At 30.8% G+C, this 15416-nt stretch overlaps 1 protein-coding gene across 1 annotated transcript; it reads left to right on the forward strand.

The window, feature by feature from the left end:
• The first annotated feature begins 12084 nt into the window (after positions 1-12084).
• Positions 12085-13764, forward strand: LOC149569954 (cinnamoyl-CoA reductase 1-like). The gene is made up of 6 exons (XM_089822622.1): positions 12085-12235; positions 12374-12528; positions 12610-12795; positions 12885-13047; positions 13134-13323; positions 13436-13764. Exons 1-5 carry the CDS (start codon positions 12130-12132, stop codon positions 13169-13171), a joined length of 648 nt encoding a protein of 215 aa, XP_089678748.1. The 5' UTR covers positions 12085-12129; the 3' UTR covers positions 13172-13323; positions 13436-13764.
• Positions 13765-15416: the final 1652 nt, after the last annotated feature.

Consider the following 15416-nt stretch of genomic DNA (forward strand, 5'->3'; position numbering starts at 1 on the left):
TCTTTACTACCTTGCGATAGTTTTATAATTTTTTAAATGTGATTTTCTTATATTAAATCAGAGTTTTAGCAAAAAAATTATGGTGATTTTTGTTTTCTCATTTGTACTTCAAAATAGAGTGTCTACCTTCATATTACTTTTTATCCAAATCTTCACTCAAAACAAATATTCTCCACTAACTAATTTCTACACGATTTATTGATTGAAAGTACGATTGTTCGCCCTTTCTATTGATACAAGTGAAGTGCATCAAATGGATTCAAAATGGCATTTTATATGTAAATTACTCTATGGATAATTACTCATGTCAGAATACAACAAAGAAATTAAGGAATAATTTAATTTAGAAATGTTGATTATTGACCAAGTTCGTGACTTCTTTTTAGAACATGCCACCAAGTGATAATCATTCATATCATGAGTTTTAGCTTGCAAAAATAAGGTGATACAGAACTCGTTCCTACAAATAATGAATGGAAGCAAAGAAGGAAATGAGTAAGAAAATATTGCGCGCTAGTAGTGTGAAAGATTATGAGTAATAATCAACTACTACAATTCATTGACATTTATGACAATCAACATAATTTCCACAAAATGTAGCTACTGAGGCATTTGGAATGTTACTACCATGTGTGCACTATTGACAATAAGATTTTTTCATCTTTTTTTACCAATTTTGGTCATTGTTCGTTCTTTCTTGGTGTCTGACTGCTAGAAAATCTGAAAAAACCATTCAAAAATTTTCAAGGAGTGCAGTCCATCAGCTTAATTACTATTGTATTAGAATTATTATTAGATAAGAGATGTTAGAATTTTAATTTGTATTGGAATTAGAATTAATAATTTTCAACAATATTATAATGGTATACATCTTCTATTTAATGTTTTTTATTCTTTTGAACAATAAATTATGGGATTCAGTTACACTTCTAATATATGTATGAATAAGAAATAAATATTGTGTTAGCTAAAAGAATGGAGCACGAAGAATAAAAAACTAGTTGTAGAATTTCAAAGAGGTTTTACTTGACATTCAATTCCAATGAGTTTGTTTGTCAAGACCTCTTCTAGACCAAACATATGGTTTCCTTTATGCCAATCCTTTTCTATATTATATTCTTTATATGACCTTTCACCCATGCTGAATTATATTCTAATCACTATCTATTTAAATTCATTATCATTTTTAGGTTTACTTGACATAATCATCTATTATGAATATCATATATTATAATTGAGTCACTTGATCAATTTGATGCATTTCTATATCATTAAGGCTTATATATATATATATATATATATATATATATATATATATATATATATATATATATAGATATATATATATATGTATATAGATATATATATATATGTATATACATATATATATATATATGTATATACATATATATATATATATGTATATACATATATATATATATGTATATACATATATATATATGTATATACATATATATATATATGTATATACATATATATATATATATGTATATACATATATATATATACATATATGTATATACATATATATATATACATATATATATATACATACATATATATATGTGTATATATATATATATATATATATATGCATACATACATATATATATGTGTATATATATATATATATATATATATGCATACATACATATATATATGTGTATATATATATATATGTATATATGTATATATATGTATATATATATATATATGTATATATGTATATATATATGTATATATGTATATATATATATATATAGATGTATATATATATACATATATATATATATATATATATGTATATGTATACATATACATATATATGTATATATATACATATACATATATATATATGTATATGTATGTATGTATGTATGTATGAAATTGAATGATACATCAATAACTTTGAAAAAAATACTTTAAAATATTTTCTTATTTGTGTGGTGGTTAGTTTCTCTCCCTCTCTCCCTCCCTCCACCCTTCTCCACCCCACACACAAAAATACACATAATTAGATGTATATGTTTGAGATAAAAATGATTATCCATAATAATAAAAAATATCTTGCTATATCATTCACAAATATATAGACCAACCAATTCTAGTCATCAATGATTGGTCATCAATTTGAATTAATAGTTATACAATTGTGTGTTTAAAACCAGAGGCTAACCAAAATAAAAATAGCAGTTGACCATGACACAAAACTAGCATAATGTCACCCAAAATATAGTTGAATTATTCACATAGCCTATTCATCACTTGCCAATGTATGATGGATTTATGAGTAAATAAATATCAAAGAGTGATATTTCTATATCACTCTTCAACTATGGTATTTGAAATTATCTTTTAGTTAGACAAAAACAAGAGTTCTTAAATTACACAAAAAATCAGATTTAATATTATTCATTACCTTCTTATCCTCACCATGAGTCAATTACTGGGCGAATTGGACAAAATATGTATACAATTTTTACTTATATGTTAGACTAAGATGTTATCACATGTGGGTAGTATCACTATAACATAATATAATATAAAAGATTAATTACTTAGTTATATTTTTATTTTAAATATATTTTAAACCTTTATATTATTTTAGATATATGGATAAATTTAAATAATTTCATAACAAACTTCATAATGAATTAGGGATTAGTGAAGTAATCCTTTGATTGTGTACATTAAATTTCTATATTACATGTGTCAAGTCATGAATTCTAGAGAATACAATATCTTTTAATGTTCAAGACATAGAAAAGCCCCAGTAAGATAAGAAAGTCTATATATTGTTGCACATTTCATTTTAGCTCTAGAGTTTCTAGCATAAACAATAAAGAAAAAAATTTAATAATACTAAGATGTATACTGTTAGAATCTGATAAGATTAATAACCCAGAAAACTAATGCAAAGAATAAATATCTAAACTATGAATGCAAATGATACAAAATCAAAATAGCATCATAGAGTTAGTCTCCAAGAGAGTAATGCAAATTTTGGAAGCAAAATAGCATTAAGAGGATGCAAAAACAAGAGATACAAATACAAGCCAGGTAGCATGCTTATATAGGCTAGGAAGAGGGAGGAGGTGGCAACATCAACCAATGAGCAGCAACCATCTATCGGACTAAAGATAGCAATGTATTTTCCCAAGATAGCTAATGGATGCTCACATGTAGGAAGGTGACACCTCACGACCATTCACCTAATAAGACATGCTTTATTAACCTAAGCCAGATTATTAAAAGTGTAGGAAAAACCTAGCAAAATAGGAAAAATAAAAAACTACACTAACACCCCCCCATAAGCAAAGCTTAGGTGGATGCTAACCTAGCAAAGCTATAAATGTAGGAAAATGGGTCTCGGCAACAATGCCTGATCAGGTACTCAATACAAGAAAAAGAACTAGATGAAAGAAACTAAGCCTCCGATCTAGGAAATGTCCCAAAGACAGGAACAAAAAAAGAGTATGAAGCATCTCCGAAGCATGAAGCTGCAAACACTATCTGAAGAAACTCCTGGAACCCCCACTGAAATAGTGCATGACCAGGTAGAGAAGACAAAGTCTGAAGAGCTGATCAATTGAAGAGGTGACCTCCAAAGGTAGGAATGAATGAGTGTCTATATAGTAGATGAACCATCTCACCGAAATGCATAGGTGCCTAGCCACTGCATCCGCCTAGTACATAGGAACAAAAACTGAATACGTAGATCACTCAACCGAACAAAAGAAGTAATAGAGCCAATAGGTGAACCCCCCCATAATGCTGAATAGGGAGAGGGGTGACAGGATCACTGAAATGTAATGCCAAAAACATCTGCAAGAAGAAGAATCAGGAACACCAATAGTGCAATAGAAGTACAAGCACAGGATAAAGGGCGGTGTCATCGACACACTGCATGGGCTAATGTCATGGAAGAAAAATTCACTTGACAAAGGTGGATGAGCACAAAATGGCAAAACATCATGACCCCCCATGGCACTTTATAACTGAGTGTGAGTACAAACAAACATAAGGTGTACAAGATCCCAAATATGTAAAAGTAGGCACTTTATCTCAGTGCATTTACAGAAAAAAGAATGCAACAGAATAGAAGCATACAATGCTCAGAAGTCAGAAAGAAGAGTGAGCCAAAAGAACAGAAGAAGAGATTCCAAGACCTATAGAATCCAAGTAATCCGCCAGAGTGCGAAAGTGCAAAACTCAAAGGAGAAAGAACCTATAGCAGAATCTGGATAAAAGACCTCTGCAACTGAATAACTCACAAAACCAGCTTTCCAACGATATCTGGTGAGCCTAGAAAAGAGTCTGAATGAGCGAGATATGGCTCCTGAAAGGCAAAATAGAACATCTAGCTTTAACTACCAAAATAGGTAACCAGACTTTAGCAAAAATAAAAATAACCCATACCATCATCTCCGTCTTAGAACCAGCTCTTCGATGCATTTTTTGGATCGAAAAAATACGTCTGTATGCTCAAGTTATAAAAGAAAAATCGACAGGGCCTCCTCATGAAGAGCATATGCTAAAAGTGAAACTTGGGCACAATAATCAAGGAAAAAATTAGCACCACTATGATCTACTCAAAAAATCATGCACTTTCAAAAAAAGAATCGCCTCGATACGAGGTCGTATGAGAAAGTTATGATCCTCTAAAGTTTCTAAAACGAGAACTGTGCACAGTCACGGCTGAGAATCTGCAATTTTTGAAGAATTCATGCATGAAAATCAAAAAACAACTCCACTAGTGGATAGAACATAAAAAAATAGCCAAGTTCATAACAAGAATCATCAAAATTGGAGTCCGTATGAGCAAGAACGAGACATTTGAAAACTACGTTCAAATCTGCGACTGCCAATGGAGAGGGGTATGGCTATAGCTTTTCATGCTCAATTCTATAAAATGTACAACTTGCATGCAAAATCTAAAAGATACCCAGAAAGCATTTTTCTTGCTAATGTAAAGAAGATGTTGTTGTAGTGTAAATCAGACGCCTTTAACAGTAAAAAAATGGCTCCAAAAATCAAAAAATGACCCTAGCAACCAAAATATGACATGCAAATGTTGGATCAACTTCCTAAGTCCATCAATGGCATGCTGAAATCTGTAATACTGATTGAAGACTCCAAATATGCAAGTTGGTTGTCAAATTTGAGATTGAAACTCCAGAGAAAAATCGTTTTTGTCAAAAAAAATTTGATTCTCAGGATCATCCAAAGATGCAAGAGAAGAGCATACTTCATTTTTCAAAAAACTACAATAAATTTTATTAGCCCCCCCGTGAATCTCTCAAATAAGGAAACTAAAATCTACTCTTGCACATAGAAAAGCTCTGATACCATATTAGAATCTGATATGATTAATAACCCAAAAAACTAGTGCAAAGAATAAATATCTAAACTATGAATGCAAATGATACAAAATAAAAATAGCATCATAGAGTTAGTCTCCAAGAGAGTAATGCAAATGCTGGAAGTAAAATAGCATTAAGAGGATGCAAAAACAAGAGATACAAATACAAGCCAGGTAGCATGCTTATATAGGCTAAGAAGAGGGAGGAGGTGGCAACACCAACCAATGAGGAGCAACCATCTATTGGACTAAAGATAGCAAAGTATCTTCCCAAGATAGCTAATGGATGCTCACATGTAGGAAGGTGACACCTCACAACCATTCACCTAATAAGACATGCTTTATTAACCTAAGTGAGATTATTAAAAGTGTAGGAAAAACCTAGCAAAATAGGAAAAATAAAAAGCTACACTAACATATACAAATATTAAAGAATCCATATAATGAGATAATATTATTTATTTATTTATAGTATTTTAATCTATAAAATTATTAAATAATATTATTCATCTTACAATGATAAATTATTTTTCATAAAAAATAATTATATAACTAATGGAACTTATTTCTACATAATGAGTTAAGTAACATGAATAAAATCTTATAATAAATTAATAGTTATGAGATAAATAATAAACACTTTAAGAATAATAAGAAGAAGAAATAAGAAATCAGTGGCGTTTATAAATAAATAGATTTGACCATTACATGAATGGTATGTATACACAAATCAAACATAATTTTGAATTTGTAAATATTTGAAATGAATTCTAGATACAACCAAGTACTTTAAATTTCAAGTTTATGTACATTTTAGAGTTATTGTTGAAGTATTTCTTTCATGGTGTGGTTTTTAGAGTCTTTATATATAATTATTTATGTTTTTAATTGAAAAAAAGTAATTACACTATAAATAAATCAATAGTAATGTTGTTGTAGAAGCAATTACAAAATGGAAAATAACACATCAATAATGCTAGAGCTACAACTGTAGATCAAAAAAGAACATCAACACTAATGTAGCCATTGCTATGGAAACTAGGAACATACATCTTATATTTCATGTCAAATATTTACTACAAAACTAGAAGACTTTGAAAATATGATCAATTAGCTAGAAGAGAGATGTCTCTACATCACTCATCCAATTCATTGTTTTTGTCTACTAGTCACCAAGAATTATTAGCCAAAGTTTAGATATAGAAACACTTTAACATAAGAATTAAAATCCTTAACATGTTCTTAAAAAATCCTTCATCAAAATCTCATCTACTAAAGATAGAAAAGTCCCAATAGAAGCCACAACTTGGAACTAATAGTTAAAGTGAACAATAGTAAACCAACACATGTTGCAACCATTATGATATCCCTATAGTTGAAGCTTGCAAGTTCTAATCAAACTATTGAATCTAATTTAGAATTACACATGAAGAATTTATAAGATGAGTGCTCATAGTAAGTGAATCAATCAAGATTGAGATGTAGAGGGATAAACTTAAGAAGACCATGTGAACTTATGAATCTTAAAGGCACACTTTCTAGTCACCTTTCTAGTGGCGAATGGACTTTATGGTGGTGGGAAGATGAAAAAGAGATGGTCACCAATAGGAATATTAATATGGATTAGTTTTCATTTTTTTTAATTGAGATTGGGCATCATCCTTAGACTTCTAGATCTGTAGACATAATTTGTTCCATTGTGCTTGACTCAAGTTGTATTACTATTTAGCATCAAGTCTTGGAGTCAAGTCAATCATTGGGAGAATTTTTCTATAAATAATTTAAGGGGGATTTTTTTTAAACTCTACACATGTTTATCCATTTCTATTCTTTGGGAAGTTATTGTAGTAGGGGTTGGATAGAAATCTTACTAGCTCAAGAATCACCATATCTTGTATATGCAAAAGAGGATGTTTTTCCAAAGAGGACAAATTAAAAATCTATTACAACTTCTTCCATGATAGAAAATTTAAATTAGAAAGATCCCACAAATCATGGAAGACTTTAATTCCTTTCTTAAAAAAATTTTGCCCCTTCATATTTTTAATGCAGTCAAAAAGTTTTCCATTTTGTTGAATTAGGCAATTCTACCAAATAGATGATGTAGAAAAACTTAGATTGTGGCTCATAGAGTGGTCAAACTAGATCAGTCTACTTGAAGTCATTTTCCAAGTAGACTAAATTGAGTTGAACAAGGTGAACGCATTGATTTTGAAGAAAAGGAGCAAGGAGAATTTTGTCTTGCCAGTTGAAAAACTTCCATGATCTTCTATCTTTGATTTATTGGATACAATAATGATCCAGACTCTTCCAGGGAACATTTCTATCTAAAGCCCTAAGAATACATTTAGTGGTAAGAAAAATACCTTGGGAAGAAGGGTCAATAATTCCTCAACCCTCTCTAAGTTTAGGGTAGATAAAATGTGTCCAAGAATTCATAGGCATTCCTTTCTCATTCCCCCACTTATCCCAAATAAATCTCTTGAAAATTTGAGTCAACTAGTGCTAACAACTTTTAAAGGGAATCCAACACAAAGATATCCAAAGATGGCTAACAAGGACAACTTTATTAGCCACTTGTACTCATGCCACTATAGAAAGGAAATAATTGGTCCAATTCATGAACTTTTTCTTCATCATATTCATGAACCATTTCCACATATCTTTATGTGAAACCTCGATGCTAAAAAAAATCCCTAAGCATCTAGTAATAGACTTGAGTTTCACTTATTTCTACTCACTAGGAATCCAAGGTGGTCAAGGAAACTCAATTTTGTGCATTTCCAATCTAGAAATGAAAATAGTACAAAATAACTCAAAAATATCAATTGTGTAGGTGGCCTTGTCTATGAAGTTTTGGATAAACATGTTGTCATCAAAAAATTGAGAATTGAGGGATTTTTTATTGCCTAGTAGTAATAATCATGAATAAGTTTGGTTGAGAGATTGTGTTGAAAGAGATCTAAGAGGATCAGCAACAAGGACAAACAAAGAACAAGTAAGTGAGAATCCTTGACAGATGAATTTTTGTAAAGAGAAATCCATTTATAGAAACTTTTATATTGGCATCAAGAAAGAGCATATTTATTTTCTTACATATTTTAGTACCAAAGCCAAGCCATTTTTGAACATTTAGATTGAATGGCCGAAAAAATTGATCATAAGATTATCAAAGTCTAATTTAACAATAAGAGCATTGGTGCTATTTGTCAAGAAAATTCACTAGTTTTAGTCCCAAGTAAGCATGAGATTATTAATGATGAATATTCCTCCCAATTCACAAGTTTCTTTAGGTCAAACTATTCCTTTATAAATTTGTTTGATTCTACTAGTGAGAGATTTAGAGATGATTGTGTAAGAAGTGCTAAGAAGAGTAATATGTTACTTTGGCCATAGAGTGAACCACAGTATCTTTAAAAGATTTAGGCTCAAAAGCAGAGGCTAGTTGTGGGAGAGATGAAGGGATGGTATACGGAAGGAGTTAAATTGTACTATTTAGGCAAGAGGCTATGGAAAGTAGAGGTCCTCTTGGAATCTTCAACAATGATAGTAGTGATAGGGAGGGAGGTGGAAGGAGGTGACTAATTAATCTAGGGTTTACAAAAGGGCCATGACTGGATCAAGTGAGCTTCCTTACAGTGTTAGAAATAAGCATAAGGATTTTTAAGATAAGTAATATGTTGATCAAATTGAAAACCTAGTCCATTTCTACATAGAATCTGTGATGTGTGCATAAGCTAACCCATTTTCACCTAGTTGAGATGTGATGCCTTGTAGGAATGGGTGAAAAGTCAAGTAATGTGAACTCAACCCACATCTCATATTTGAATTTAATAATAACTTCAAGATGGAAATGAAGGTCCCATGCTTGAGCATAACATGCTTGGCTACATATTATCCATGTGCCATATTGTAGGATAGTTTGTGGGTGGTTAGGGTAAACAAAGGTGCATGAAACATAACTAAGACCAACACTCCTTAAAGATTCAATTGTCAAACCCTATGTTTCCCAATTACATTGTGAATTCATTTTAAAAATTTATTTTATGTTGGAATTCCTATAAGAAAAAAATGGATGGCAGTTTTATATCTACAATATGAAATAATTTAAATATTATTGTCACAAAACTGGAAGGAAATTTCCTTAGCTTTTGATAGGTGACGACATGTTCCAAAAGATTGTTGGGGCTTACCTCCTCTAATAAATTTGATTTCACAAGGCTAGATTGGATTCACAAGAGGATAAATGGGGGTTTGTGGAGTCACAAGCAATATAGTAGAGAGGTACTCATCGAATAGTTTATCCTCTTTAGCTTTATTGGACTCAACAATACTGGTCAGGTTCTCTACTTTTTTCTTCATACTCTTTGCACATATTTATGACATAGATCTATCCTTGAATGGTCTAATGCTCTTAGAAGGCTCTAGAATAGAAACCACCACAACATAGAGAAGGGAAAAAAAACTAGGGCCATAGAAAATCCCTTCATTTGTTATATTTTGCTCAGTGTTATTTTTCTACTCAAGTTTGTTCATAATATTTTTTAAACTCATTAATTTTGTGATATTATTTTATTTGTTATTCTCAAAGTCATTTATTGAACTATATTGATTTCTTAACTCAACTTTAATAACACAAAAAAAAAATTAAAAAAATCAAAAGTATGCTCTTCATAATATCAACACTCTAATAAGAAAATTTTGGATATAATAATTGTTTTAAATGTTTTTTAATTATTTATAATAGAATAACTTACACTCTTAATTATTTTATGAGTTAACAAGATTGAATGTTTCATTTGAATTTTAATGTGTAGAAAGGTTCAATAAAAATATAGTTGGGAGTATGTATAAGATTCAAACATATATATAAGTGAGAACCTCTGTCTCTTTTTTAGAAGTTACTTATATGTATATCAATGTTTTGTAGAACTAGAAGATTTTTGTCTAAACATTTATAAATGTAAATCAATTTTTATTGATTTTTAAATATTTTAATGGCCGATTAAATAAAAGATTGTGATGCAATCATCTATTAATATAAAAAGATTCAATTTTTACTTCTCACCACCTAACCAAACCACTCTATAGACTATACTAGTCTTCAATTCATTTAGCCTAGGCTCACTCAGCTCCTGGGAGACCTCCGAAATGCCTTTCTCCCTTTTTTATTCTCCTCCTTGTGCTTTCTCTTTTTATATTTTTCCACTAGCCAAGCTTTCAAATTTTCAGTGTCCCTCTCCAACTTGGCTTGAACTAAATTGTTCTGGGAGACCAAATAGTTAATTTATTCTCCAAGATTAAAAAAAAAATTATGGACACCAAAGCCTTCAACATTTCAGCTCTCTCTTCCTTTGAGAGCACCTTGTTCTTGATTTCTTCCACCTGCTCCTCCAATTATTCCTAGTTCTAAAGCTTATTTCCAACTTCCTACCAACATTTCATGACACTTCATCCCTGCAGCTCGACATTCAGCCCAATGATTTTTTTCTCTACCTCTACAATGACTTCCAAAATGGTGATCTTCATATGTCCAATTTGCATCTAGAAGAGGATCCACCTCGCCACCACTTTTAACTTGTTACAACGAGATGCAAACTCTATAGACTATAGGATAAAACAATCCAAATAAATGGTATCATCCTCATTTTTTGAAACTACATCAGGTAAGGGTTTCTGCCTACTTGGATAGTTAATAAACATTTTCTTCTATCTTTAACTAATGCTAAAAATTCAATAAAGGGTCACTTGGCTTGGATGAAAATATAACTTTAATTTATGTTTCTATTACGTTGACCTTAAAGTCTACAAGACATTTTTTTCTTAATGAGACTTCGTCAACTAAACTATATTGTTAAATAAGTTTATTTTATGTTTAAGAATAGTTGCATGTTCACAATTTGGGCTAATTATTAGAAGGCTCCTTTTGAGCAATGTCTTTTACACTATATAGATACGTTCATTGAGATAATTGTTTCCTAAACATTAATAAATTAATTTAAAATAAAGTAATTATGATTTTTTTAACAAAGAAAGTTATGTTTATCATTTAACATAGGAGTCTCAATAGATTAAAAATGAATTCTGAATTTTGCATGTGTAAAGATAAATATTATCTCAAATTATTGAACTTTATATATATCAACAAATTATTGAATTATATATATATATATCAAATGAAATGAAACATAGAATAGTTATACTTGAAATTTTTAAAACTTAAAAATGTAAAAATACTTGGGTTCTTGTTTATTAAATTATAAACAATATTACCTAGCTCATTGTCAAAATCAACTCCTAGATTTTTTTGCATTAGACTTTTCTTTGGCTTGTGGTAATATTAATGAACACCTCTCTATATAATTAGATGCTTCCGACAGAGTGAAGAATAGTTCTATATTTCTATAATGATATATAGACTAAAATGTTGCATTGAATACCAGATAATGAGGACTAATACATGCAATAATTCACCCCGGCTTACTAAAATAGTTTAGTGGGCCATGTGCACATTGATCCTGTGATTTTTGTATGTCTTCGGCAAAAGTGAGATAGTCGTGCACCATACGAAATCTCCAGTGTGCGCATAAGTCAGCTGTGGCCATTCAAATAAAACTTGGTCCATAAAATGAGTTATAGATTTTTCAGACACTTGGTCCAATTGTCTCTATAAATAAGCAATGGCAGAGCACAAGATCATCAGCGGCAAATAGGGAACTGAGTATCAGTAGGAGAAGCTAGTTAAGATGGAGAGTGTGTGCGTAACAGGGGCTGGAGGTTTCATTGCTTCCTGGCTTGTCAAGATGCTGTTGAGCAAAGGCTACACTGTAAAAGGAGCGGTTCGAAATCCTGGTCAGTACTGTTAACTTATTAGTATTGCATTCACATAGTTATATCTGGGAATTTGAGCTTTTAGGGTTTAGGAAGGGGAGCTGGCTAATGCATTACTTGAAATTACTGTTACAAGAGATGTACTAATTACATGTGCAGATGATAAGAAGTATGCTCATCTCAAAGAGTTGGAAGGGGCAGAAGAAAGGCTTGAGCTTGTCAAGGCCGATATTCTCGACTATGGCAGTTTGATAACGGCCACGAGAGGGTGTAAAGGAGTCTTTCACACGGCTTGCCCCAGTATTGAAGATCCGGTATGTACGTTTATTCAATTGATAAATGCATTGAGTGTTATTATGTGGATGTTTAATGTGTGGGCAGTGGCACTTTTACAGGTACAAGTGGTGAAGGCCTCTGTGAATGGTACCCTCAATGTATTGAAGGCCTGCAACGAAGTGGGAGTGAAGCGAGTGATACTCACGTCCACCATCGGTGCCATTTACCTCGACCCCAACAGAAATCCAGAAGCCATAGTCGACGAGGACTGCTGGAGTGACCTTGATTACTGTGTTGACACCAAGGTAAACTTATTTGTTTAGATTAAGGATCGATTTGTAAACCATCCATCCAACATTGTTGAATTTTGTTCTCTTTCTCTTTTGGTGCTCAGAATTGGTATTGCTATGCAAAGACGGTGGCTGAGAAAGCAGCGTGTACGTATGCGGAGGAGGTGGGTATGGATTTGATAAGGATTAATCCATGTATTGTGTTGGGTCGTCTCCTTCAGCCCACTGTGAATGCCAGCACGGCTCATGTTTACAAATATTTTACTGGTGAGATAATCTTAATACTATGTGCTTTCTCCATTCCCATTGATGGAAATGAGATCACTAACTGTTTTGTCTTCCAATTCTTCTAGGGTCGGCCAAGACATATGTCAATGCAACGCAGGTTTAAGTAGACGTGACAGATGTAGCGAGAGCGCATATATTGATCTACGAGACTCCCTCTGCCTCCGGTCGATATTTGTGTGCAGAGAGAAGCCTCCACAGAGGAGAGCTTGTGGACATGTCAGCACAGATGTTCCCACAATACCCACTTCCAACAAAGTATGAATTTTGATTTGTTATTGATTTATCATTACTTTCTATTGAATTTTGATTCTATTGGGATTTCACAATAGTTGACTAGTGTTCATCTTAACTCCCTAATTCACTGCAGGTGCTCGGACGAGAAAAATCCAAGGAAAGTGGCATACAAATTCAGCAACCAAAAGCTGAGGGAATTGGGTTTCTCATTTACGCCCATGAAAGGGTGTTTGGCTGAGACTGTAAGGAGTCTGAGGGACAAGGGTTTTCTTCCTTAATTGTAGACCGCAAGACGTAGAATGAGACCAGCATCTCATTCAAGATAATCAGATATTGTTCATGTGGCCACGATACTCTCTTTTAAGAGTTGGCCATCAGACACCAATATCCGTACTGTAGCACCCGACTACTAAAGCTTTCTCTGAGTTATTTATGTTAGTACTAATAAGGTGTACATCTTTCATTAGATGGGTGCAATGGCTATCTTGATAGAGAAGTTATGTGTAAGTTAATATTATGGTTTTTATTAGTTATTGCTAGAGGAGGAATACTATTGTGTTCATTAGATGCAATTAAAAACTATAAAATATATTAGTTTAATCAATAAGATTCAAATATTTTTTAAGGTTCTCAATTTTTTATAAAGTTTGAACATTTTTATTATTTTTTTAAATGGGAAAAAGCCATTTAAGTGAAATCTTATTGGCTCACACTATTATTAGTAAGGGAGAAAATTAATTTTCCAAACAAAAAAATCAAGAAGAATTTAAAGCTCTAAGTTTTAGCATTAACTATACAATTAATATGATTGAAAGTATCATAAAAGAAGATGTGACACTACATTTACTTTATCATTTCAAAAATTTCACAATTTAAATTCTTTATAAAGTTTAGACATTTTTATTTTATTTTTTTGAAAAACAAGAATATTATTTAATTGAAATCTTATTGGGTCCTACTAAATAGTAATGGAGAAATTTAATTTTTAAAACTAATAATCAATGAAAATTTAAAATTCTAACTTTTTGTATCAATTGTACAATTAATATAATTATTATAAAAGATATGTTACACCACACTTTACTTTACCATTAGTGAAATTAATAATAATAGAATGTACTAACTCATTAAATTTTGATTTATTTTGTCCTTAAAACATTATCTTTTAAAAAACTAAATAATGTAACAACGAATTTTTAAAACTAGAAATGAAATAATATTACAAAGAATTATAAAATGGTAGTTATTGTTTGTATAATTATGTTTATTGTTTATGTATTTAAAATTTAAAATATCTTATATCATTTTTGAGTGTCAAGTTGTTGATTAAATATTTTTTTCAATAAGTATAAAGTGTATAAATATCACAATTAATTGTAGTTTTTTTAAATAAAGAATTATTTGACATTAAATATTTGTAAAAAAATATTTTTGTTTCGTAATTTTTAATTTTTCTGGTTTTTTAATCATATAATTTGTTCTTTTAGGATAAACAATTGGTTTCTAATATCCTACATTGAAAACATGCTAAAAATAAATTAAATTTTATTGTACTAGTGACTCCAAGAAACAAAAAAAAAATTAAATTAAATTGTGAATGTCTTTTCTATATGTAGAATTCAGTTATAATATGCTTATGCTTTTGTTAGGGTTTTGGTTGGTATTGTTTAACCTTGCACAAAATCTCAATGATCCATTTTTTCACAACACATTGCAACACATTTATAACAACTTTATAATTGCATTCAAACTAATTTTGTAGAATTTTATTTATTATCTCAAGACTTCTCATGGAAAAACCAGTAATGCAAAAAATGTGTTGCCTTGTAATGTATGCATGATGTTTTTAGTGAAATTGAACAACATTTTTTGAGTGCTTATGAAGACACTTTTCAGTCCCAAAACTCTTGAAGTTAAAGAATTCCATTTTGTTCTAAAATTCTTATACACTTTTGAGTTTTCTATAGAGTTTAGATTTACTCATTTTTTAAATTAAATTGTGTCATTAGACATTTATAACACTCTAAATTTCTTCTCTCCATATATGTATACAATATAGTAGCTTATTTTGAGAAACCACAATTGATTGTGATAAATTTCAAAGTAGACCGAAA

This window comes from Cupressus sempervirens, chromosome 3 (assembly GCF_028749045.1).
Source record: "Cupressus sempervirens isolate cs-2001-9-10 chromosome 3, ASM2874904v1, whole genome shotgun sequence".
Classification (NCBI taxonomy): domain Eukaryota; kingdom Viridiplantae; phylum Streptophyta; class Pinopsida; order Cupressales; family Cupressaceae; genus Cupressus; species Cupressus sempervirens.